The following is a 27193-nucleotide window of genomic DNA, read 5'->3' on the forward strand; positions in this document are numbered from 1 at the left end:
CAATGCTTGGGTAAGTGTTTTAAGTTTTTGTGCTGGAGCTAATATATAGAACATTTTTGTCTGAATTTAGTTGAAAGTCAGTATCTACTACTGATGCTCGTTCCTTTAAATAATATCTCACGTGAAACTTATAACCAACACTTGACACAGACTATTTATGCCTTTAATTATCTTTGAACACAGAATATAACCTCATAGTTAATTTTATGCCACTTCTTAGAAGTTGTCATTTGTTCTTTTTTAGTCTACATTCATAAAACATTTTAAAGATTATATTGTATATTGTACATACATTGCTTATATATGTTGACCGTTCATTTAGAAAAAAGTTACTGAATGGGTAATCTCTCTATGGTGCTGCTACTACAAGGTTTATTTCTACTGTTCTATAAGCCCCTTCTCATCATAGCAAAGGAATGACATCCTGCTCGTCTTGTAGATGTATTCCTGGCATCTTCCACATATTCAGCACTGAAAAATGAAGAGAGCATTTTTGGAGCACTTGCAGTCATTACTGGGGCCTGGTTTTATGTGTCTCACACCCTATGAGGTAAGGACCAGCAACCTAACCAACCAGATAAAGAAGCCAAGATGTAAGTCACAGTGAGTAAAGTGTAAATTTGAACCAAGCATTTACCACCAATACCAGGCCACTTGTACTACCAAGTGCTGTGAACATACATAGGAGGGAGATGACCTTACTGCCTGAGGGAATCTAGAAAGATTTCTCAGTGACATTCAAGTCTTAAAGGGTGAATAAGAATGAACGTACTTTATAAAGGCACAAAGTGTGACAGACTATTGAAGTAAGATAATCATACAACTGGATAGAGTTGAATGAGGTTTGTAGTTTGAATGAATCTAAAAAGCAAGGGAGGGACCTCATGGTCAATGACCTTGAAAGCCATGCTGAGGGGCAGGGCGTTTGCTCTATGGTCAACAGCTTGGAAATTTATTAGAAAGCACTTTGCAAACATCAGGCTGCAGCATGCAGGTTGGATTAGAGATAGTAAACTGTATTGTTACTAAAGAGATTCCAATATGCAGACAGTGAGGACTGCCATTATGAAAAGGCAATAGAAGTGGACCTCTCTGGCCTCTTTCCATAAAGGCCTGTAGTCTTCATAGAATTTGGAAACACAGTCAGTTCATATAATTGATTAACCTTAATTTTAAGCTTCACCACTTGATTTGCTAGATGGGTCTAGTCTGTGCATTTATAAAATATAGTTACTGTCACCGAATTTTAGAAAAGACTTTACACCACATCAGATTTAATGAGCCTTTGTTGTTTTTAAAGGTGACACAATAGTAGTAAACAATGTCTAATTTGGTTCAGCTAAAAGATGAAGTATTGGCCAATATCAGCAGGTAAGTTGGGGAGAATGATCAAAATTAACATCTCCCCAAGGTCCTAGTACTCAGGAGGGGCATTATGATAAGTTTTCAATTTCAATTTAAAATTTAATTTATGCCCAATAAAGTTTATGGTAAGAGTTAAAAGTCATCAGTGTTGGGCTTCCCTGGTGGCGCAGTGGTTGAGAGTCTGCCTACCGACGCAGGGGATACGGGTTCGTGCCCTGGTCTGGGAGGATCCCACGTGCCGCGGAGCCTGCGCGTCCGGAGCCTGTGCTCCGCAACGGGAGAGGCCACAACAGTGAGAGGCCCGCATACCGCAAAAAAAAAAAAAAAGAATTGGATGAATGAGAATGAATAAGACAGAATGGATGATGTATATTGATGAAAAGTTAATGAAATCAGAGAACTTCATCATTTAAAGAACAAGGAACATTTTCCTAAGGGACCATCAAAAGTCCTGGAACAGATGTGTGCATCTTAAGAGATGGTGGTGGGTGCATCTGGTGGAAGAGTGTTCCTGAAACCAGAAGCTTCGGAAAGGAGAGAGGCCTGTGGCTAGAGTGGATGGTTTCAAGATCCCTTTGTGCTCGAAGATGAACGTTCAGGGAAAATAAAATGTACATCTTTGGGGATGGCATCCTGCCTGTCAAGAGTAGGAACAGAATTAAGGCTTTTAAAAACATAGCTGTCCTACTCTGGGAATATTGCCAATATTTTGAAATAACTGTAAATGGAAAGTAACCTTTAAAAATTAAAAAAATTTAAATTAGAAAAAATAGTTGTTCTCATTTCAGGACTTTGCCTAGTTGAGGAACTGAAAGAATGAAGGTTTAGAAACACACAGAAAAATCTTCATCAGAAGTGCATTCTGGCAATTCTCAATCTGATTTATCCCTACCTCCCACTCCCCCTTGACAAAGGGGAGAAAATTCCATTAACTGGCCCATGTATGGTTTAATATCATTAGCAAAGGAAGAGGAAACATTGCAAATGGGTTTATGTTTCATTCATTTCCTGAGGCTCCTGGCTAGGGACTCAGCTTGTCCTAGATGTTCCTTAGTTGTTGAAATCATTCTTGCTTTCTAGGCTGAGATATTTGGAACATTTTGCAGGAAGAAGAAAAACAGTTGTTTAGTCATCTTCCAAGGGGATGTGTTTGTTGTAAGTGCTCTGGAGACTTTCCAGCCACCACCAGGGAACAATTATTGTTACTGTTGTTTTGAACCTTGCACCTCAGTGACTGGTGGTGCTGGCGTAAGTGGTATCTAGCCAATATTAAGGGGAAATGGATTTAGAAATTAACTAAACCGGCACTTCCAAAACACGTTGTTTTCATGACTTTGGAGGGTCATCTGATTCGGAGGGAAAGCAGCTTCCTGTTCCAGGGAAAGACTGTCTATGATCTATTCTCAAGAAATGATGGAAACAGGAAGTTTTCATGTTGCTCTTTCCATTAGAGGTTAGTCCCAAAGTGAAGGTGACATGGTGATCAAGCAGAGGCCAGGAGGAAACAGTGGAGTCTATGGATTGACAGCACAGAACCAGGAACGGACCTCGAGTTTTCAAATTTGCAGCAAACTGGAGAAGCATTAGACAAGGGAGAGAAGGGACGTGATGAATGTTTGAACACATCCAATCACTAAGCAATCTTCTACTCAGCTGAAACAATGGGAAAAGACGATATTGTGAAAATTAACCCAGCATTCCCATTTTTAGAAAGAAGACAGCTGAGTCCTGAGAAATACAGCTCAGCTCCCATTCATGGGAATAATAGTTATGATGTATTAATGCCAGTCATTATTCTGAGTATTTTTTTTTTTGGCGGTGCCGGGTGGCATGTGGGATCTTAGCTCCCCAACCAGGGATTGAATCCGTGCCCCCTGCAGTAGAACTGTGGAGTCTTAACCACTGGACCGCCAGGGAAGTCCCTATTCTGAGTATTTTACATGCACTGTTTCACATATTTGTCACACAGGCAACTCTGGTAAAGACCACCAGCATGCCCATTTTACAGATGAAAAGAAAAAAATGAAACATGAAGGGGTTAAGTTACCCAGTGTCACACAGCTAGTTCATGGTAGAGCCAGGATTTCTTTAAATCCAGGCAGCGTGAGCCCAGAGTCTACTTCTTAACCACTATGCCTGTAGTATCATTTCCACATCAAGCCATAACCAAGGATGTATGAGGAGAAAGCAGAGGAAAGTATTCTAAAGCTGAAAGTCTCTGACTCTGTGCATGCATGTGTGTCTGTTTTGATCTGTTTCTGGTCCCCAGCCTCCTTTCCCCAAGTTCTGATATTCCATACTAATGCTTATAATTACCAACTGTGCATGACAGCGCTGCCTGGTTATTACTGTAATTTGAGTTTGTGGAGAAGGCAGTTATGAATCAAGTAGTTGGCAAAAGTAACCCACAATCTGGGAGGTTTTTTCAGATGAAGTTGCTAAGAAGAAAATAACTACATGGTTGGGAGAAAAGAAAAGACTAGAAAAGATAAGCTGGGAAATATCAGAGGTTGTTTTGTGTTGTTTTGTTTCCACAAACAAAATATTATTTGGAATATTGATATGAGAAAGATGAACATTAGAAAATTAGAAGATTGGTGCTTTCGGTATTGGAATGAGTGCAATATTGCCCTTGTTTCTGAGTAATATGATGAAGTAAAGACTCCTGGGACAGGAGCCCAGGGATCTGGATTCGAGAAAGAACTTTGCCATTTGTGAGCTGTTATCTTTGATAAATTACTTATTCATGCATTCATCAAGTGACTGTTGGATGACAGTTATGTGCCTGCATTATTCTAAATGCTGCAGGTGCTGTGTTAAATAACAGACCCAGCCAGCCACTCCCCTGATGGAAGTTATAATGTAGCGTAGGAGTCAGCAAACATTTTCTGTAAAGGGAAAGATAGTAAATATGTTAGGTTTTGCAGGCTATACAGTCTCTATAGCAACTACTCAATAGGTAGGTTTAGTGCAAAAGTGACCAAAGACAATATAGAAACAAACAGACGTGGCCGTGTTCCAATAACGTTTTATTTACAAAAATTGGTGGTAGAGCAAATTTGCCCAGCAGGCTATAGTTACCCAACCCCTGGTCTAGAGGAAGAAACAAACATGAACCAAAGAATTATGCATATGGTAACGTGCAAAGGCCCTGTGGCACAGAAGACACATATAGGTTAGTGGGATTGACAGAAGGCCAATGGGGCTCTTGCTAAGTGCGTGAGGGGAGTATCATGTGAGTGAGGCTGGAAAGGGAAGGAGAGACAGACTAGCAGGTCCTTTAGGATACTTAGGATTCTCATCTTTACATGTTAATAATTGGCAGTCATTGGATTATTTTAAGCAGGATGGAGATATGATCAGATTTGAGTTTCAAAAGATCACTCACGCACACACAAAAAAATCACTCACTGCAGTGTGTAAAACGCATTGGATGAAATTTTCTCATCTGAAACATGAGGATGGAGATACGTGCCATGTGTATCGGACAGTTCATAATGATAAACAAGTTGCACACATTGCATAGAAGTGTTTTATAAAATATAAATTATATAGAAAACTACATAGTAATGTTTTACAAGAAGCAACACAGAAGTTCATATACGTAGTTTTGAGTTCTCTCTATGAACAATGGCAACCTGAACTCATGAAAGAGGTCATTTTGTTTATGTTAACAGGCTTCCTTCACCAGGGTACCTACTCCTCAGGGTACTCACGGAAGAGGAGGAACTTCTCTCGCTCTCATTCCGTCTCTCTGCTCTGCTTTCTCTGAAGCACACCTGGGTGCTGCCTGGAGCCCAGGTCTGGCTCCAAACCTATGAATATTTGCCAAGTATAAAAGCTTCTCAAGAATGAGATGGATCCTGGGGCATCCTCCCCAGAGAAACAGGATAAAGAGAATTTAGTGGGTAAGTTCCTTTTTTCCTGCCTTAAGTTTGTTTTATGTATATTAAGCAAAGTGAGAGTTGTATCGTTATAGAGAGCGAGCGAGCATGAGGTGGGTTAATACATTATTGAGATTGGCTTCAATTTCATTTAGAGCCCAGGATTTTGGATTCATTGCTTATCATGGTTTTATTTGCTTCTTGAAGAGCAGTCTATGACATGCCCTTTTTCTTAAGTGTTAGATAGAATTTGTGTTTATCTTTGTATTCATATTTTTTGCATTAACTAGCAAAGACATATTGAACAAGCTAAAATTTACCCACTTTCAAATATCATCTGATGATGCTTTGATTAAATAGAAAAGTTGGTTTGAGGTACACCATGTTTGATACATGCAGAGAAGTTGAAGAAGATAAAACTTAGCCTGTAATTACCAACTGCCTCCGTGAATGTTAATGGCTCTTCTGTATTGTAAAGCATTTTTCTCATGTTTTATATATATATATATATATATATATTTTTTTTTTTTTTTTTTTTTTTTGCGGTATGCAGACCTCTCACTGCTGTGGCCTCTCCCATTGCGGAGCACAGGCTCCGGACACGCAGGCTCAGCGGCCATGGCTCACGGGCCCAGCCGCTCCGCGGCATGTGGGATCTTCCCAGACCGGGGCACGAACCCGTGTCCCCTGCATCGCCAGGCGGACTCTCAACCACTGCGCCACCAGGGAAGCCCTCACGTTATATTTTTAAATGCTACAATAATTCTGAGGTAGATTTTTTTATAACCTTATTTTATGGTGGAGAAAATTGAGTCTTGGAGAGTTTAAAAACTTGTTGAAGGTCCAGAAAGTGATGATGGTGGTGGTGGTGGTGGGGTGTGTGTGTCCTAACCCGTGCTCTATACTTTATGTTGTTAAAGAAGTCATAGTGCAGGTGAGAAATAGAGAACGCATTTGTCATTATTAGCTTGTAAAAGAAAGTGTACATTTAGAGGTATATACCTGGATTGAAAAAGAAACTTTTCTCGTGAAGTTGACCTAGCAGCATGGGTATACTGGAGGCAGTGAACATCATTTGGAAGGTGCAAGTGGGGGGGTCTCTTCGAGGGTACCCTTGATTATCTTTTTAAACAAGAAGTTTCATGAGACATTTTAGTTTCCGTTTAACAGGTTGAGACAGCAACTGGATAAATGGCACGATTGAAGCTGTATCACCAGTGAAATATTTTAAAGTGCTCATGGGTTTACTTGGTGCTGGGTTTTGACTATAATGACAAACCTGCCCTATCACAGATCAAACCAAAATGGGGCTTATTATGTTACAACTTGTATTTCATATGCTTTAGGCAGTTTGTGAGATGCAATATCAGTCCTTCTCTGAGATTTGTGGGATAAGTTTGCCCTTGCCCTCCTCCTTCTTAGACACATTAACAAGACAACATCATTTGGTTCTTCAAGCTGTACAGAAATTTCCACTCATAATGTTGCGAGAATTAAATGAATAAATGAGTCTTAGTTATCACCCCCAGGTTTGTCCTAGCTTTCGAAAGCCATTAGGGTGCATCTCTTCCTGACTCCAAGTTCGGTGACGTCACAAGGGTAGATCAGAATGTACAGAATGCTATAAGTGAGGGCTTTTCCCCCAGCGTCCTCACTGTTATTAGTACACCACTACTCATTAGCCTCGGCCATAAAGTCCTACCCCTTTCTTTTTTTTCTTTCTTTTTTTTCTTTCTTTTTTTTCTTTAAGAGTTAAAGTGAAGTTAATTGGAATCTTGATCATCTCAGTCTTAGAAATCTTCTCAATGTCAATGTGCAAAGGAATTTTCCTGGAGAGTTTTTTAAAGCTCAGAGCAGTCCTCACCTCCAGAAGTTCTCCTCCTTAGGTCTGGGATGGACTTGAGAGTTTGCCTCCAAGTAAATTCCTAAGCTCATGAGGTTGCCAGACTGAGACCACACTTCGAGTCGCACGGTATTTCTTTTCAGCAATTCTGCATTTTTCCTAAAAAAAGTTCTTGACGCAAGCTGTGTGCATATTTCAGAGAAAAAGGCAGGAGGACAGATAATTTACAGGTGATGAAAAGATAGTGTTTACCCGTTGGGTTTCACTTTAGATTTTATGTTCGGTGCTTAAAATCCTTGATTCGCTGGAGAAAGAGCCGGGAAGTTGCTGAGACTATTTTACTGACTGTATCTCCACAGGATCGGAAGTGAACAGAAAAGAGGGAAGAATTTGTAATACTATCGATCTCCCCAGGTCCAGGGAAGGTGCCTGTTCTTATTGCACACACCTTTCATTTTTCCCCTGAGAAGCACCTGGTCTTTTCTGCTCTGAAAACACAGAGTACTTTTTTTTTTTACTTGACATGATTAGTTTTCATTTTAAAATTGCTTTTTAAAATTATAAAGGTAGCAAAAAATAAGAAAACTCTGAGAAGTATAAACCAGTCATACTTCCATCACTCAGAATTAATCCCTGTTAATATTTTGGTTAATTTTTATCAAATATTTTTTCTAAGCATATTGTTTTTGCTAAGAGAGATCATACCGTCTGTATAATTTTGCATCCTACTACTTCTTTCTTCTAACAATATACCATAGCAATTTTCTCATGTTTTTGTACCTTAAAAAATTTTATAATATGATATTGTGTAGCTGTATCATGATTTGCTTAATTATCCCTCCATTGTACTTTCAGGGTGTTTTTGATTTACCACTCTTATAAATAACACTATCGTGAGAATGGGCATAAATCTTCAGAACAAAGTATTTGCACTTGTTGCTATTGGTAGTTATTTCAGACAGGAAGGGGGGCTGGCGAGAGAGGAGAATGATGCAAGGAAAACATTTTCTCTTTATTTTCTTCTTATACCGGTGTGGGGGGCTGAGGGTGTAAGATAGTATGTATGAAGGAGAAAATGCGAAGATGTACGTGTGGTTCTCAGGTTAACTGACTCTCTTGAAAGCAAACAGAATCTCCTCTGATGGATCGTTATTTCCAAACAAGAAGCTTCCAACAGATCAATAAGTCTATCTTGTTGCTGGGCATCATTCTTGATAGTTCAAAGCATCGAGGGTGCCGCCCGCTTCATTCATTCAATGAATGAATCCAGAATCTACTGTGTATCAGGAGACAGAGATGTAAAAATAAAACGCCTGCTCCCAAAGCACTAAAAATCTACAGGAAAGTTAACTAAAAATTACAGTGTACTATGAAAAGTGATGATAGAGGGTGTTTTAGAAACTCAGTAGAGGAGCTCCCAAAGGTGAAGGTAAGATTGGAAAATCTTCCTAGAAAAGAAGGTGCGAGAAAGGAGAATGTGGGATGTGAATGGGGGTCTGGGGGACACAAAGGCCCATGCGAGGCAAAAAGTATGTGAGGACTTCGGTGCTTTCTCTACTGCAGGGGATGTTTATGTGCTGTTAGCATGTGACCTAGTCACCTAGACCCAGAAGTGAGATAGCACAGCACTGCCACTTGAAAAGCTCAACTACGGGTAAGCTAAGAACCCCTGTGTCAAGCCTGGTCTTTGAATGGCAGGTTTGGGAGTTGCTGCTGCATTTGACTGGTGGGGTGGAGCCCCACTGGATTTACCATGAGGAAGCTGCCGGGCAAGCTGCCTCTGGCGGAGGGGGAAGGTCACGAGCGGGGCACGCGAGGGGGCTTTAATTGTGTTGGCAATGCTTAAATTCTTTAGCTGAAAGGGGGTATATAAGGTATGAAAAACATTATTTTTACACCTTTTTGAACATTCCATTTCAAAATATATTTTAACTCTTTCTTAAAAAGACCAAATGGTAAAAAAGAAACTTAGTATAACCGTGTCTGAAGTTCATGGAACTACTAAGCTCAGATCATCCTTCTGTAGTTGAGATGTAAATCTGACAGTTTAGAAGACTCTTGGGATTATGGAATTTTGTAGTCCTAGGAGTACAAGGATGATAAAATCATCATCTAGCTCTGATTTGGTAGTTTTGCACCAAAAATCTTGTGTGTCTCTCTCTCCCTCTCTCCCTCAATCTTGTTTAAGGTTCTAAAAGTTATCTGAAAGAACTTATACAGTCAGTGACCAGATCGCTTTAGGAGGTAGAAACCTGCAGGGGTTAGGGTTTTATTGTATGTTCTCCTTGAAAATGCAGTTCGTGCGCATAGAGAGGAGTCATCATCTGGATGGAACAGAACATCCACAAGTGATATTTAGAATTCCATCTGGAAAAATAAATCAATAAAGGAAAATTTAAAAAATATTCAGTTGTCAAAGCAAAATTGAACCAGACAAAATTAAACAGGCAAGAAAGCAAAACCTTAGACAAGCTTACTGCCATAGGAGAGAAGCCAAACCTCAATCTGAACCAACACCACTGAAACAAAGGGGTGTGGAGTTTTGGGGGTTTTTGTTATTGTTGTTGTTGTTTCTGGCCACGTCACAAAGCTTTCGGGATCTTAGTTCCTCGACCAGGGATTGAACCCGGGCCCCAGCGGAGAAATCGCTGAGTCCTAACCACTGGACCGCCAGGGAATTCCCCAGGGTGTGGGGTTTTTAAAGACTGGAGTGCGCTAGTGAGAAAGCATGAAGTGCTTTGTGCGGTGCTTATAGGCTGTCTGGGTTTGGTTTGCTAATAAAATTCTCACATCTTTATGACAGGGTGTGTTTTTACAACTGGGAGCATGGTACCTACTGAAGTTAGGCTCCTACTGGCCCACAGAGACTGAGAGCTAGGGATGCTATCTACCTGATGATTACATTTCAAGAGAATGGCTCCCAGGTCCTTGAGAAAGATAGTCCCAGATTGTAAAACTGGCAAGAGGCTTTTAAAAAGACTTACACCTCAAAGGGGCAGAGAAAGGATTTACAAAGTTAAGCGTTCTAAAGGAAATGCTCAAGGGAAAGGGAAATCTCTTTAATGGCGAGGCAAGCCCAAGGAAATGTTAAGACCTCTAGGAAAATCCTAGTCAGTGGCCTGGCCGACTAGAAGGCCTCCTGATATGGCTAATAATTCCTTTACATGTAATTTATTTAACTCTCACAACTAGTTATTGTTGGGTTAACAGAAGGAAAGTAAGACCTCAGCAGGTTGAGTGACTCATGAGATGTCATCTAGCTTTCAAATGGCGGCGTCTCAATTTGAACACAGGGTCCCCCGACCAAGGACCTGCACTTTCCATCCCTGTGAGGCATTGTCGCCTGTCTGTCCCTAGGCTGGCTGTGCTAAAGCTCTTCCCGCCTCTCTGTCCTCTTCTTTCTGAGAATTCAGAACAAGCAGTGAGTTTCCCATCTTCAATGCTAGCCTGCCCGTAGGAATCCTCTGGTCTCTGTGTGAATCATTTATTGAGGTATGAGATACATACAGTAAAGTGCGCAAGTCTTAAGTGCTTGGCCTGACAGACTGAATACACAACAGACAAAGGCTGGACCATATCTAAAAATAGAATTCTGACCACCAACTTGCAGCAACCAGCCCAGAAAACCAACCTTTTATCTAAAATAATCAGCCCAGGAAGCCAGCCTGCTTGATGTCAGATTCTCAGGAAACCACATTGTTATCGGAAGCTACATAATTACTTCTGTAACATTCAGCCCCAAATGGCCAGGACTTGATTAATAACTGACAGCTCCCCTGCTTTTTGTCCCCGATTCCAATTTAGGTCCAACAAAAGAAAACCAAGCAGGTACCCCTACACCAATCACGTAGGATGCTCTGCTTCTATTTCGTCCACCTACAGCTTCCCTAGGCCAACAGCCTCCAATCAGGGCACACCCCCTTTTTCCACCATAAAGCTTTCCCACTCCTCTGCCTGCCTTTGAGTCTCTGCCAAAACACAAGTGATAGAGGCTGACTCTTTTGTGAGAGCCTGAATAAATACCCTTTGCTTTTCTAGCTGGCTGGTCTTTGTTTATTTCCACAGGCTCAATATGTGGAAGTCTATGCAATCACCACCCAGATCAAGACATGGAACATTTCCATCCCCCTAAAAAGCTTCCTTATCTCTTCCCAGATAATACCCAACTGACAAAACTCCACTCACTACCTAGAGACAGTACTACTCTGACTTTAAACATAGTAGATTAATTTTGCCTCTTCCTGAACGAGATGATACAATACGAGGTCGTACAGTATGTACTCTTTCTTATACGTGGAATCACAAAGTGTGTCTATTGTGTCTGGCTTATTTTGCCCAATATTTTGTCTATGAGATTCATCCATATTTTGAATACTGTATAGCAGTAACCTTGTCTTTTTTCTTCCTGAGTAACCTTTTATGTGAACATACCACAACTTTATTTATTCATTCTACTGTTGGTGGGTTTGGGTGGTTCTTCATTTCTTGGATATTACGAATAAAATTGCAATAAACATTCCTGAGTATGTTTTTCACTGTAATCAGCACTCATTTCTCTGAGATATTACTTAGAAGTTGAATACTGAGTCATAAAGTGTGTGTTTGGCTTTAACAGATACTTCCAAATAGTTTTTCAAGATAATTGTATTAATTCGCGAACATGAGAATTCCCATTGCTCCACACCCTTACTAAAATGTGGCATCGTCAGTCTTTAGCATTTGCCATTCTGGAAGCTGTGTATTTTTATCTCATTGTGGTTTTCATTTTCATTTCCCTGATGTGTAATGTACATCATTCGGTTTTGGTATTTTAAACGCTGTCCTGTTACCTAAATGGCTATTTCTGCTTCGAGAGGAAATGGCTATTTACAGTAACACAGATCTGTGGGCATGGATTGCATATAGAATTGATCTAATATTTAAATACTGTTGATCAAGCCAAAGTTGGGAAATAAGCCACCAAGTCACCTAGTCTGTTTTATTTCCTGAAATTCATTTCCACTTCTAAAGCTATCTAAGTGCAGTTAGTGATCTAGAATATTCTTCCTTATTTCCTAGCCTCACATGAGTTACAAATCTTGCCTTGAGTGTTTATCCCTAGTCCTAGAGGGTATTTAAGTCCCCTCTGGTGCTACGGGCTGCATCTAAGCTCCAGGAACAAAGCCCCAGAGGCGTGCCTCGACAAATGAAGCTTAGTTTTGCCTCACTGCCTAAGATTGTGGAACTTGTGGGTACCACTTTACCTAAAGAGAGATTGACATGATGGTGACAACACTAACCAGGAAGTTTTCTGGCTGCAAAATGCAGGGTTGGCCTCAGTTATCTTTAAAGTCCTTCCAACTGAAGTCCCGGAGTCCTCCCCAGTGTCAGCAGCGCTGGGCCTCAGGTTCTGTGCATTATGGCTCACCTTTCATTTTGCAGATTGAGGGAAAGATATTCCAACTCTTATTTATTTATTTATTTGTTTGTTTGTTTGTTGGGTCTTCGTTTCTGTGCGAGGGCTTTCTCTAGTTGCAGCGAGCGGGGGCCACTCTTCATCGCGGTGCGCGGGCCTCTCACCGTCGCGGCCTCTCTTGTTGCGGAGCACAAGCTCCAGACACGCAGGCTCAGTAGTTGTGGCTCATGGGCCTAGTTGCTCCGCGGCATGTGGGATCCTCCCAGACCAGGGCTCGAGCCCGTGTCCTCTGCGTTAGCAGGCAGACTCTCAGCCACTGCACCACCAGGGAAGCCCTGTTCCAACTCCTGTTGGAAAGTTCCCCATCTTATTCTCTTTTGTATCTGCAGCTCTAGCACAGTGTGCCTGGCATATAACTGGTAAAATATTTGTTAAATTGATGAATGAGAAACCGGCGGGCAATTTTCCGGGGGTGACAAAGTCCAGTTCTCTACCAGGAAGTAATATGATGATGGCTTTATGGTATGGTGACAATTACCCATAGAAAACACCCATCCATGGATTTGGATAAAGCAAGAGATGATCAGATGAGGTCAGGGCTTCATGGCTAACAGAGAGGGTGTGTGGCCCATTTTCTTTCCATCGTCCCCTCAAGGGAATGGCTCAGGGAAGGCTCTGGAAGAATCCTTGTGTAGGTTGAGGTAAAGGGAGATTTCTGAAGAGCCTTTGTCATACAGTCCCAGTACTTCCTTTGAACTGGAATTAGAATCCTCAAATCCAATTCTCAGCACAGCATCCACAGTTTTAACTGCGGGAGAGGTGGGGAGGGGCAAGGCTGGCTGAAAGATCTGCTCTGCAGGAAGCTGCAAAAGCAGCGCTTTGTGCTCGCCCAGCTACTGCTCACAAGGCAGAGCTGCCCAGCCCTGCGGGGGAAGCCGACAGCCCCACTTTCACCGGCAGCTAATGACACCCCCAGGCTCCACCAATCCTCCCAGCAGCAGAGACCTGGGTAATTCTAACGCTCAGGTGTAAATCTTGGAAGATTAATTGTGTCTTCGTCCCTGGTCTCTCTCTGCACATTTAGTACTTAACGGAGCCTCAGGTAATGATGCTATAGGGCTGGGTGGGACTGCAGAGGAGCTCCCGGAGGCCAGGGCAGTTTTCTCTGTGACAAGCACTTGCTTTTGCAGCTTGGTGTTAAGGCTGTAGCTAGTCTGGATATGGCTAGGGCTTGCTCAGGGCATAAAGCATAGCTGATGTCCTTGTTGGAGTCCCAGCTGCCTGTGTGTGCAGCACTGCTAATGTCACAGCCCCCAACACCCCAAAGTTCCTGAACACCAAATACGGCAGTGTCAGCAGGGAGGGAACACACCAGAGGGCGCAAGGGCTGTGCTGCCTTCTCAATGCTTTCCTCAAGATGCAAATTGTCTGGGAGAGGCGTGTACAAGCACAGTTATTGCAGCCTTGTTTGTAAAGGCAAAATTGCAAGTAACCATAATATCTGTCAATAGGAGAATGGCTAAATAACTGAGTCACAAGTTTAGAATAGGAGGCAACAATGAAGAAGAATGAGGTAGATCCAGATGTAATGACATGGAAATATCTCCCAAACATATTCAGTTTAAAAAAGTAGAAACTTGGGCTTCCCTGGTGGCGCAGTGGTTGAGAGTCCGCCTGCCGATGCAGGGGACACGGGTTCGTGCCCCAGTCCGGGAAGATCCCACATGCCGCGGAGCGGCTGGGCCCTTGAGCCATGGCCGCTGAGCCTGCGCGTCCAGAGCCTGTGCTCCGCAACGGGAGAGGCCACAACAGTGAGAGGCCCGCGTACCGCAAAAAAAAAAAAAAAAAAAAAAAAAAAAAAAAAAAGACTCATCACAGCATTATCTGTAAGAGCAAAACCCTAGAACCTTTGTAAATATTCGTAAATTTATGTTCGCCAATGAACCCGTTGTAGTAAAATGGATACGTGAGGCTGAATTTGAAGTGGTACCAGTGAGGCTCAGTGACTTCTGTAGTTTGATAGGGAAGAGGCAATGATGACCCTGTGTCTTTAACCTGGACAATAATGTGGATGGTTAAGTACGGATGGTTAAGACATTAACTGAGATAGAGGCCTAATAACATAAGGTGTTTGTGGATTATCTGAGTAGAGTTATCGAGCAAATATGACTAGTTCTAGTGCTTGTGTGGAGAATGTGAAATCAATTGGAGGAAGTGGAGGGTTGAGGGTGGGGCTTGTTGTCAAGGAGAAGAGAACCAAGAAGCAGCAAGGATTTAAAACAAGGTGAAATAGTGAATATAAAGACTTCTGAAGTATTTATCAATCTGTAAGATGGGAATAAGTGTAGTAATATACATCTACTAAGGTAGGCATTAATGTCTGGGCTAGGTGCCTTATGTAAATAATCTCATTTAATCCTCATCACATCCTTCAAGGTAGGTAATTTCTATCCCCATCCTACAGATGAAGAAATGGAGGCTCAGAAAGGTCGAGTGGCTTTCCTGAGGCCACCACACTGGGAAGTTAAAGCCTCTCATAGAACCTCAAACGTAAGCACTCTGGAAGATGTTTTTCCTTGTGCTCTGTTGACTTGTTTGGGGATAAGAGTACCTACCTATCTGCCCCAGAGGTTGCCTAGACTTCCCCTGGAGAATTCTGGGGGCCCAGAAATCTGTCTTTTAAAATGACACCCTGATGATCCTGAGGCGGGTAGTTTTATGCATTTTGAGAATAATAGACCATGGCAGCCCTAAGTAAATGTAATGGTGATTACTGTTATTGATTGCTATGAGACTTTTTTTGGAAGGGACAGGTCAGTTTTCATCTAAAAACCTGAAGGAACATTTTCCGTGTGTGTGTGTGTGCGTGCGCGCGTGTGTGGTGTTTCCTGCAATCGTGCATGTGTGTGGATTCAGGTCGCTTCCTCAGCCCTGTTCTGGCTTGGCCAGCCCGCTGGACGGTTTCCTCACCCATGCAGCTGAATTGCTTTCCTAAGAACCATGTCAGCTACAGAACTGCCTCCTCATCTCCTAGGCATCAAGAGTAAAGGGCTTGGTGTATGTGGCTGGATCCTGTTTTCGTTTTCTTTCCTGTCGATGGTCATTACCTTCCCTATCTCCATATGGATGTGCTTGAAGGTAATACCCTGGGAAATAAACTGGGCTCTCTCCATGAGCTGATGGATCATTAAGACTAAATACTCTCCCTTAATCTCTTAGATTATTAAGGAGTACGAACGCGCTGTTGTATTCCGACTGGGACGCATCCAAGCTGACAAAGCCAAAGGGCCAGGTATGACACTGCAGCTGCTCGTGATAAGGATCACGGGCACCTATTACTGCTACTAGTGCCACCAAAAATGTTCTCTGGAAACATTTATTGAAAAAAAAAATCACCGGAAGCTGGAGCCCTTGCCTTTCTGTACAATTGAAGGATCTTGTCCTCTTACTTGAGTTAACGGAAGTGATCACTAGACCATTAGCTGGAGAGCTTTGGAATCTGGATCAGTGTTCTAACACTCCCTCTGAGAGTTTCAGTGAATGTGAACAAAGAGTGGCTCCGGTTACATTGGCTGGGTGTCCCTTATTACCAGGGCCACTAAGAGAATGAAAGAAGAATGAAGGGAGGGAGTAAATGGCCAAGGGAGACAATTAAGCTACTCAGGGAGAGTATTCCGGGAGCTGGTGTTTGATTCTCACTCTTTGAAAGAGCCAATGGAAAAGTCAAAGGTAATGTCCTCTCTTGACAAGTGGATTAAGAGCAACATAGAGCTGGAAGCCATTTGACAACTCCTTTCGTCAAATGTGGTCTTTATTTCCATCCTTTCTCTACAGCCTCAGAATAAAAAATGTCCCAAACTGTTCATATCATAAAAGGATGGGATTTTCTTTTGTGGGAGCCAGGAGTATCGATACTAAAAGTCCTCAGGAGTAAGACACTGATTTAATACTCATAACTTCTCTTGTGTATATTGTGTTGAACCCTATGAAATTGCTAATGTTTGGTTTCGATCCACCAAAATGGCAATTTCATATGATAGATTCTAATATTCTTGACAGGGGAGGCTCTCCAAACAGCATCTTGGAAGGCACATGGAAGAGAATGGTTATTTGCTATACTTCTCTAATAACATTTGCTTTCTTCCCCCTAATGTGATGTATTTAAGTAAAATCATTCTCCCTTCAACTGCACTGTAGGATCTCTGGGGGGGCAGGAACTTCCTTATTCACTCTGTGCGCTTTGCATTTGGCCATGTACTACGGTAGGCACTCAGGTATCTGTTACATTTTTAAACATATGAGAAACTTCCAAAGGGGAAGCTTGTTACGGAGACTTGGCCATTTCAAGTAGTATTGATACAATCCTACCTGTCTAATAAGGAACCTAAAAGAAAGAGGGCAAAAATTGCTTATTGTGGATATTTTTTTTTTTTTTTTTTTTTTTTTTTTGCAGTACGCAGGCCTCTCACTGCTGTGGCCTGTCCGGTTGCTGAGCACAGGCTCCGGACGCGCAGGCTCAGTGGCCACGGCTCACAGGCCCAGCCGCTCCGCGGCATGTGGGATCCTCCCGGACCGGGGCACGAACCCGTGTCCCCTGCATCGGCAGGCGGACTCCCAACCACTGCGCCACCAGGGAAGCCCCTATTGTGGATATTTTTATGAGTTTGTCCAAATAGAGGTGTTAGAATTATCCAAGTGAGAAATACCAGAGCAAAGTTAACCCCTTCCTGGTCATGTTTCACGTGGTGAAGCCAAGATTATAAATTAGAATAAAATTGGATTTGAGAGAGGTCAAATAGCTATAACTTGCAGGACTCTAGAGAAAAGTCTCTTTTAAATGAATTTTCCCGGAAGTGTTCACCACTAAATCTCCCAGGATAACTAATCTTGTCATACATGTCTCTGGGGCTAAGAGAAGTTACCTCAAAATGTCCTAAGAGCCGGAGGAAAACAGGCCAAATTGCTAATGGAAAACATCTCCACTTCTGTAAATAGTAAATTATGCTTTAATAATAAAAGTGTTCATAACAGGAGCTGCTACTTTTCAGCACTGAATACATGCCTGGCACTATGTTTAGTATTTTATTTCATTATCATGCTGACACCTGCTTAATCTTCACTGCCATCTTATAGATATTAGGTGACTGAAGCTCAGAAAAATTAGATAAATGTTCCCAGGTCACAGCTGGTAAGTGGTAGGGCTGGAACTTAACTCTCTCTAGTTCTAAGGGCCATGATCTTAACTGGTTACTTAGCACAGGAAAAAAAAAAAGGAAATTCGGAAGTAATCCTTACCCCAGAAAGGTTTAGACACCCAAAGAAAGAAAGCACCTTAGCAGTGTTTTCTGTTGATGCTACCTGTCCTTTTCATGATACTCAGTGTAGAAAGTTGTTTCTTCTTTGAAAACAAAAACAATAGCACAGAATCTTTCTGGTAAATGAAAATGGATTGGTGTCCCCATCTTGCTGACATTCCTTGTGGTTCTAATCTTTATAGTGCTTGCTGTAGAGAACCTCCCCAGGGCAGTGTTAAGGAGTCATAGAATCCTCAAATGAGTTTCCTTAGCCCTATCCCTACCTCAATCCAAATCTTCACAAGAGATAAGTAAAAGTATTTACAACCGAGGAATGTCATTGTATATAAACTAGAACACAGCTACAGAGAAACTACAAATTTTGTAATACATTGGTTTTGGGGACACTGAAATCCTGGGAAGATTTCAATTTTAACATTCCTTCAGTACTAATGAAGATAAATGAGAATGTTGACAGTCACTGATATTCAAGGTCTAAAGTCTGTTAATTGAATCTTTTATACAGATACCTTTAACATAAAGAAACCAATTTCCAAAATATCCTTTTAAATAAATGTCACACTCAACACTTGGATAGAAGTAAGTTGAATGTTTTACAAAAGAAAATCTAAAAATTAATTGTCAAGGATCTTCAGCTTTTTACCAAAAGATTTTAATTTCTAGGGAATCACTTTTCTTTAGTCATTGACTCATAGCAGGAAATAATTTCCCCAAAGGTATAGGTGTACGTATGGAAGATCATCTGAGAAGCATTTATAGTCCCGTGCAAATAATGTACTGTATAGCTAGCAGACAATTTGTTGCAGTTATTTTCAGTTGGGTGAAATTCTAAACCATATTTTCTTTTGCATAGGTTTGATCCTGGTCCTGCCTTGCACAGACGTGTTTGTCAAAGTTGATCTCCGGACTGGTACGTGCAACATCCCTCCACGGGAGGTAATGCTGATTAAAGCTATGTTTCTAGAAATAAAACCAATATCTTCCCTGTTACAGGGACCATTGAGACTGTATCATATGTTTTCAAACTCTAAAGGGGAGGATGAACTGAATTCTTAGAGATCTGCTTGGGGAGTCCTACGTGGCTCCTGAGACTACGGGGCTTTGTCTCGCCAAATGAGAATGAAGCCAAGAGCAAGGGCTGAATTGCTAGAAGACCTGCGATGACTGGGTGGGAGAAAGTCTGAGAGAAGAGAGAGAAGGGATACAGATGGCAGAGACAGTGGGGTGGAGAATGACAAGCCGACCCCTGGAAGAGTCTGATAAGTCGTTGTACTGGGGGCTGAAACTATTTGGTGGCTGCTCAGGACGTTATCCTTTCCATCACCGTCTCCGGAAATGTTTTAGTAATAGCGATATAACTCACCTCTGCATTCAATTTTTTTAACTTTTTATTTTATATTGGAGCATAGTTGATTAACAATGTTGTGTTACTTTCAGGTGTATAGCAAAGTGATTCAGTTATACGTATCCATATATCTATTCTTTTTCGAATTCTTTTCCCATTTAGGTTGTTACAGAATACTGAGCAGAGTTCCCTGTGCTATACAGTAGGTCCTTGTTGGTTATCCATTTTAAATATAACCGTGTGTACTGTACTAAATTTTTTGAGTGTTTGGATGCAACAAAGTGGGGTGTGCATGGGAAAGGAGCAGACACTGTACAGGGCTCACCTGTAACTGGATTTCAAATAGTTCTTTTCAATTCTTAAAGTACAGCAACTAAATGACCAGACCCAGTAAGTGGGTGATAAGGAAGAGAAACAGAATTGCTAATAATCATGCCAGTTTGTGATAAACAAAATGATCCAGGAAGAGAAAAGAAAATGTGTGGGAGGGCAAAGGGGATGAGAAGTGAGAAAATCAACACTTACGAGGAAATGTTAATCTTCCTCTCTCTGGTCCAGAAAATTCAATCGAGACTCAACAATGATGTCTTCATGCCATTGGTGAGAACTGCAGAGTCCTTACTTTGGAATTCAGCCCTAATCATAAGAGAGCTTAGGATGTTTAGGGGCTCTCATGGGCCTTTTCTGGCTCCATAGTAAACAGTTCTAGATGGGAGAAGGGAGTTCTAGGTCCTGCTTTCGTGGTACCCACAGAAAGCTCATTTGCTCCAAAGTACCTTGTCATGTTAATTCAGAACAATTAATGCAGAGCCTCTATAAATGGATTTTTCTTTATTTGAATACAGAACACGGTCTCTGGTGCCATCTGTTTTCTAAAAAGCACTGCTATTCATCAAGCCTGATGAAACTGAGAACGAAAAAGATTTCAGGTATTGGGGAGACAGGTGTTCTACCACAACTTAGATGGTAGAATTCCAGCAGGTTCTACTATCACATTTTAAAGTGGAGATACCTATTTCACTTCTGACTGCTCTAAGATGAAGTTACAGCGATAGGTACAGATCACATCTGTGTAGGAATTTTGCTATCAACAAGGATGATAGTATATTCAAGCCAGGACAGATTTCTGGTGATGCTGGCATGAGTTGTCATTAAAGCTCTCCTCCTGCGGAGAGGGCTCTGGGACTGGCTGACCCTTTGTGGATCAATCATTGTGAAAGTCATAAGCATGTGATTTTCCGTGTTCCTGCTCTACAGATCCTCACCAGAGACTCTGTGACCACTCAAGTGGATGGAGTGGTCTATTACAGAATCTATAGTGCCGTCTCGGCAGTGGCTAATGTCAACGATGTCCAGCAAGCCACATTTCTGCTGGCTCAGACCACTCTGAGAAATGTCTTAGGGACACAGACCTTGTCCCAGATCTTAGCTGGCCGAGAAGAGATGGCCCATAGCATTCAGGTAAAGACGTCAAGGACCAATAGCCTACATCTTTAATTCACTCATTTTAATTAACAGTGATGATCAAATATCAGCAGTTCAAAGCACCCCTCCCCACGTGCGCACACGCGCACACACACACAGACACACACAGACACACACAGACACACACAGACACACACACACACACACACACACACACAACTGCTCTCAACAGATGGGCTTCAGTTTGGGATTTCACTTTTTTTTTTTTTTCTTTATAATCATGAGGTCCAGATTTAAAAATCTGAGTGGGAGCGGGGAGCTGTTGGAGTGTGTGTGGAATTCAAAATTATGAATTACCATTGTACACTTTAGCCTTTTTTGAAGAGCTTAGAGATCAGAGTTATTTTTAGTTTAGATTACTCCAGAGGAAGGGCTGCCCTTTCTCAGGCATTTCAGTGGAATGTGAACGTTAGAAGGACGTTTGGTTGAGACAGCACAGGACTGCTATCCCTGGGAAATCCGACTTCATGTACTAATATCAATAATGATATGAATAGCAGTCATAATTATAATATTGATAAGGATGTAACAGGTATCCATCTCACCTCCCGTACACCCTAGATTATAGACGATCACATTTCTGTGTTTTCTTGAATCAATTAACATTTTGATTCTGAGCCTGCCTTCTGTAAGTTAAGAGGGAAATTCAACTTTGGCCCTTCTTGGCATCTCCTCCAGCCCCTAAGGTAGTGCAAAGTCCCCGAGGTTTTATAAGGTAATATCAGTTCTGCATGATAACTCTCCACGTCATTTTAAGAGCCACACGAGTTCAACGACTCAGCCGTTTCCCCATCACAGTCAGGTCACTGGCTTCTTGTGAGGTCTCCCCGTCTCCCAGCTCTCTGCAGGGATCACGGAAAAGCTAGGGCTCACTTGCTATTTGGTATCACATAGATCTCTGCCCTTTCCCCTTTGAGGGAACTACCCATCTGGTCTCATTATTTCTCAAGGCGTTCTTTCTCATCCCTTCCCCTCCAGGATAACCAGCAAGATATCTTCAGTGGTCTTAAGCTTTAACAAAAGATGAGGATGTCTTTGATTTTAGGCTTCTTCTGCTCTAAAAAATATATGCCTTAACTATATATATATATATATGCCTTGCTACCTGTTTAAAACTGAGCCACAGGTCAGGGGTTAAACAGAGCAAGACAAATAATATCTCAGAAAGTACCCAGTGATAATATGTACTGAGTTATTGCTGGGCACCGATACATATTTTAACATGTGTTATCTCCAAAACTCATGACAATCCTGAAAGAAAACCTTTTATAGTATGAAAACTGAGAATCAGAAAGGTTAAGTCATGGGCCCAATGATTCACAGCTGCAAATGGCAGAAGCAGGACAAAGTCCGTTGCTGCCAGTTTGGTGTCAGTGACAAGAAAATGTGGGCTATTTTCTCACATCTAGATGGATAGTATAGACTTCATTAGGAATGGTTTGGGGCGGACCTGCTGAGGGACCACCTATTAAAAGACCTATCAAGTTTTGTTTCTGAATCCTTCCCAGGATTCACTTCAATGCCAGGAAGTGGGCGATAAGAACTCCTATCCCCTTTCCAAACTGTCTCACTCCAAATGCTGTAAATACAGAGGGAGAAAAAGAAGAGGACTTTTCTTGCATATATAACATATAGCAGGAACTTCGATTACACACCTGTCTTCTGATCAACGACCTTTCTTTTGACTTGGAAACAGATTTTACTTGATGACGCCACCAAGCTGCGGGGGACCCAGGTGGCCCAAGTGGAAATCAAAGATGGCCGGATTCCCGGGCAGTTGCAGAGGTCCATGGCTGCTGAGGCCAAGGCCACCCAGGAGGCCAGGGCCAGGGTAAGGGCGACTCCATCTGCACTGGAGGGTGAGCTTCCCAGCCTTGGAGCCAACAAGGATGAAGCTTGAAAGGAAGCTCAGGTCCCCTCGACGATTTCAATAAGAAGAGGGTTTCTTTCTCACAGTTTTTACTGAGAATTTCCCCTTGAGTTGAAAGCTCACAGGCAGCTTAGTGCACCTTGAGGAAGCTTGGTGTCAGGTCTTGGGTCAAGGGTGCTCGGCAGCGTACTCAGTGACTTAGCCAGGTGGGTCCCCACTCTGGCCACACAGCAGAGCCTCCTAGAGAGAAATGAGCAAAGCAAACACCAGTTCCCAGGCCTCACCTCACACTCAGTGAAGTAGAGTCTCTGGTGGGCCCAGGAACCTGCGTTTTTATAAAGCTGATGATTCTGAGGTAGCAACTTGGTGCCTGTCTTTGGAGCATCTTCCTTCTGGTGTGTTAAGTGAACTGAACTAAGAGGAGGGGGGTGACTACAATGCGGGTTAGAATTACAAAATGTGAGTGCAGCTTGGTCTGGCGTGTCCGTGAGTCTGTTGGATCCATGGCCCTCACATCTGTGTGGACGGGTTTCCTGAAGTATCAGAAGCCAATTAGATTAGAAGCCTCCAGTACCCCCTTTGGAACCATACTTGGGACTCGAGGGAGGTTTCCCTCTACTTTATCTCTGGTTTCTCTGCTAAGCTCCAGCAGCTTCTAAGCAGTTGACTTGGGAGTCGCTTTTTTTTTTACATTAATTAATTTATTATTATTTTTTAAAGAAGATGTTGGGGGTAGGATTTTATTAATTAATTTATTTTTGCTGTGTTGCGTCTTCGTTTCTGTGCGAGGACTTTCTCCAGCTGTGGCAAGCGGGGGCCACTCTTCATCGCGGTGCGCGGGCCTCTCACTATCGCGGCCTCTCCTGTTGCGAAGCACAGGCTCCAGACGCGCCGGCTCAGCGGCCACGGCTCACGGCCCCAGTCGCTCCGCGGCATGTGGGACCCTCCAGACCGGGACTCGAACCCGTCGTCCCCGCATTAGCAGGCAGATTCTCAACCACTGTGCCACCAGGGAAGCCCCTACATTAATTAATTAATTTATTTATGCCTGTGTTAGGTCTTCGTTTCTGTGCGAGGGCTTTCTCTAGTTGTGGCGAGCGGGGGCCACTCTTCATCGCGGTGCGCGGGCCTCTCACTGTAGCGGCCTCTCTTGTTGCAGAGCGCAGGCTCAGTAGTTGTGGCTCACGGGCCCAGCTGCTCCGCGGCATGCGGGATCCTCCCAGACCAGGGCTCGAACCCGTGTCCCCTGCATTAGCAGGCAGATTCTCAGCCACTGCGCCACCAGGGAAGCCCGGGAGTCGCTTTTGCACGTGGGCAGTGAGTGCGCACAGAGGGGCAGCTGAGCTCCAGTCATTCTTGGGCAGTCTGAGGACCAGAGGAGGAACAGGGCACTTAGGAGAGTCCCAGTGAGGGTTTGCAGACCGGCACTTGCTGCTGCTTGCATCAAGAGCAGGGAGAGCTTGAAACAATCCTTACATTGTAAGGATGAGACAAAATTGGCAACCGAATGAAATCTAAAAAAAAAATCTATGATAAGTAAAAAGGGCAGAAAAGAAGCCAGTTGGAGGCCTTGAATTTCAGACTTCTCTGAAAACGAAAGCAGCTAGTGGTGAGGCTCCATGGTGACTCAAGAGCATCACCAGGGTAGATGGACCTGTATTTGTTTGGGTTAAAGGCAGCGCTTTTATTTTGTTTGAGAATGAAATCTAAGGACTCATAATTTGTAAGCTATCTCCCTGCTTCCTGCAACCTTCTCCAATTTCTCTCATCACATTAGGATGTGAAACTGTAATCCTTGCCAAAGAAGTAAGCAGATGAAACATGGGTGGCCAAGTAGGGGCTGGGAGAGAAGTATCAGTGCAGACCCAGGAAAAGAAAGCACTAGTGACAGCTGTAAGCTGTCTAAAGGCTTTTATTTCTGTCGATTTAGGTCCTTGCAGCAGAAGGAGAAATGAATGCTTCTAAAGCCCTGAAGTCAGCCTCCATGGTGCTGGCTGAGTCCCCCATCGCCCTCCAGCTGCGTTACCTGCAGACCTTAACCACTGTCACCACAGACAAGAATTCCACCATTGTTTCCTCTGCCCATGAATGTACTAGAGGGCATTGGTGGCATCAGCTACAGTAACCATAAGAAGGTCCCTAACAGAACCTGAGACCCTCCTGCTGCAGCCAGCCATTGCTTAGGGAGGCATATCTGTTCCTATGGAGACCAGCAGTTAGAAGTGTTGAGAATTTCAACTCTATTTAGGCCCAGTAACTCTACAGCTGGAACAGCATTAGCAGGGAGATGCTATAGAGGCTATAAAAAAAGAAAAAGAAAAAAAAAAGGACCATATACTACTTTTATTTTTAAGAACATAAAAGTACTTTGCATTATTCTTATGAGAATCAGTGAGTAGGTGTCCCTGACTTAGAGCAGGAACTTTCTTGTAGTAGCTGGGGGAAATTACTTTTTTAAAAATTTATTTATTTATTTAATTTATTTATTTTTGGCCGCACTGGGTCTTCGTTGCTGCGCGCGGGCTTTCTCTAGTTGCGGCGAGCCGGGCTACTCTTCATTGTGGTGCGCAGGCTTCTCATTGTGGTGGCTTCTCTTGTTGCGGAGCACGGGCTCTAGGTGCATGGGCTTCAGTAGTTGTGGCACGGGGGCTCAGTAGTTGCATCTCGCGGGCTCTAGAGCGCAGGCTCCGTAGTTGTGGTGCACGGGCTTCGTTGCTCCATGGCATGTGGGATCTTCCCAGACCAGGGCTTGAACCCGTGTCCCCTGCATTGGCAGGCGAATTCTTAACCACCGCACCACCAAGAAAGCCCCAGAATTACTTTTTAATGGGTTTAAGAAGCACTCTAGATAATCTGCAAAGTAACACATATTTCCACTAGCTATTTGCTGTATAATTCCAAAGTGATTATTGGCTAAATTTCAATACTTAGCTATTTGCTTCCTAATTCCAAAGTTGGCTAAATTTATTATTGGCTAAATTTCCAATCGTTACAGCAAAACCCCACAATGCTTAAAATTGTGATTGATTTTGATGTTAAACACACTATCATGTGTAAAATAGATAGCTAGTGGGAACCTGCGGTATAGCATGGGGGGCTCAGCTCGGTGCTCTGTGATGACCTAGATGGGTGGATGGGTAGGAGGGAGGTCCAGGAGGGAGGGGATATATGTCTACACATAGCTGATGCACTTCGTTGTACAGCAGAAACTAACACAACATTGTAAAGCAATTATACTCCAGTAAAAAAAAAAAGAGAAAAATAGAAGTAATATATAATTCAGAAATCACCTAGAAATACTAATTTTATAGAAGCTTTCTAATTATTTGGAAGACTAATCATTTAGTAAAAGTAAAGATTATTCCACCTGAAGAAAAAGCAAAAGACTAACGGCTGCAAATTTATCACCACCTCCTCTAGGCAGATTGTATTCAGCTCTCTGGTTGTGTGTCATCCTGCTGGGACTGGTGGCCAATCTCAGCCTCCCAGCACCTTTGTCACAGGGTGAGACAAGGCATAAGGAGGCTGCAAGGTCCAGTCAGTTTATTTGCTTACAAGTGAGAACGCTTGTAAAAGGTTTGGTTGGTAGAAATCCCTGGGGAACATTAGCCTATGGATTTCATGTTTTCACTCTATCATTAGTCCCAAGAGCCCCAAGTCATCAAGAATAGTTTGCAAACTCTATTCTTCCTCTCTAAAAACCAAAAAAACAAAAAACCTCTTAAAAATAAAGAAGCCATAGAATGTGCATATATTTTCAAAATTGCTCTCTTGGAGATTATTTTGTTGCCATGGTGCAGTTTTCTTTCGGGATCCATTTTGAGCAATGGGCTAGAATTTTTAAAAGTTACCCGTTATTGAATGTCTGCCATGTGTGACACTGTGCTCAGTCCCATATGGGTGCTAAGAAATATCCTTGTTTTACAGATGAGAGAATGATGTCAAGAGGCTGAATAACTTGTCCAGGGTCCCTCGGCTAGTGAACGTTGGGTTAGGATTGAAAACCAGGTCTGACTCCAAAGTTCTTGCTCTTAAACATCATTGAGTTTTACTGGGGGAACTGGGTGGAGGAGTGACAGAACCCTTGCACCGCCTTTTTGCCTTCAATACCAACCTTCAAGGTTTTAGAAGTCTGGGTGCCCACTATAGTTTTCGCTGTGTTTAGGCCTGTGAGAGCATGCACACACGTGCGCACACAAACCCCGACACACTCACACTCCCTTCCACACCCCCCCACACTCCTGGCATCACCCCTACCCTCACATCCCACCCCTTCCATCTACCCCCGTCTCCACTCACATCCCCTCCACGTGCTTCCCTCAACAGACAGGTACTATCTTCATATAAATGCAAAATGGGGATCCCACTCTACCTTTGGTTTTGTAACCTATTCTTCCCATGAAACCATATCATACTTGATAGGATTTTTGTTCAATTCACGGCTTATGAATTTTTCAGTAGATTCTACTGACTCTAGTACTCATTTTTTTTTTTTTTCGGTACGCAGGCCTCTCGCTGTTGTGGCCTCTCCCGTTGCGGAGCACAGGCTCCGGACGCACAGGCTCAGCAGCCATGGCTCACGGGCCCAGCTGCTCCACGGCATGTGGGATCCTCCCAGACCGGGGCACGAACCCGTGTCCCTTGCATCGGCAGGCGGACTCTCAACCACTGCGCCACCAGGGAAGCCCTCT

The 27193-nt window shown here is 42.9% G+C and overlaps 1 protein-coding gene across 1 annotated transcript; it reads left to right on the top strand.

The window, feature by feature from the left end:
• Positions 1-79: 79 nt before the first annotated feature.
• On the top strand, positions 80-25618 carry STOML3 (stomatin like 3). The gene is given in 9 exon segments (XM_033410128.2): positions 80-550; positions 5043-5273; positions 8656-15625; positions 15707-15779; positions 18656-18738; positions 20405-20608; positions 22329-22463; positions 24433-24572; positions 24574-25618. Coding segments are annotated over 7 exon segments (855 nt in total). The 5' UTR covers positions 80-550; positions 5043-5273; positions 8656-15487; the 3' UTR covers positions 24656-25618.
• The last annotated feature ends 1575 nt before the right edge of the window (positions 25619-27193 follow it).

The sequence above is a fragment of the Orcinus orca genome, chromosome 18 (assembly GCF_937001465.1).
Source record: "Orcinus orca chromosome 18, mOrcOrc1.1, whole genome shotgun sequence".
NCBI lineage: Eukaryota > Metazoa > Chordata > Mammalia > Artiodactyla > Delphinidae > Orcinus > Orcinus orca.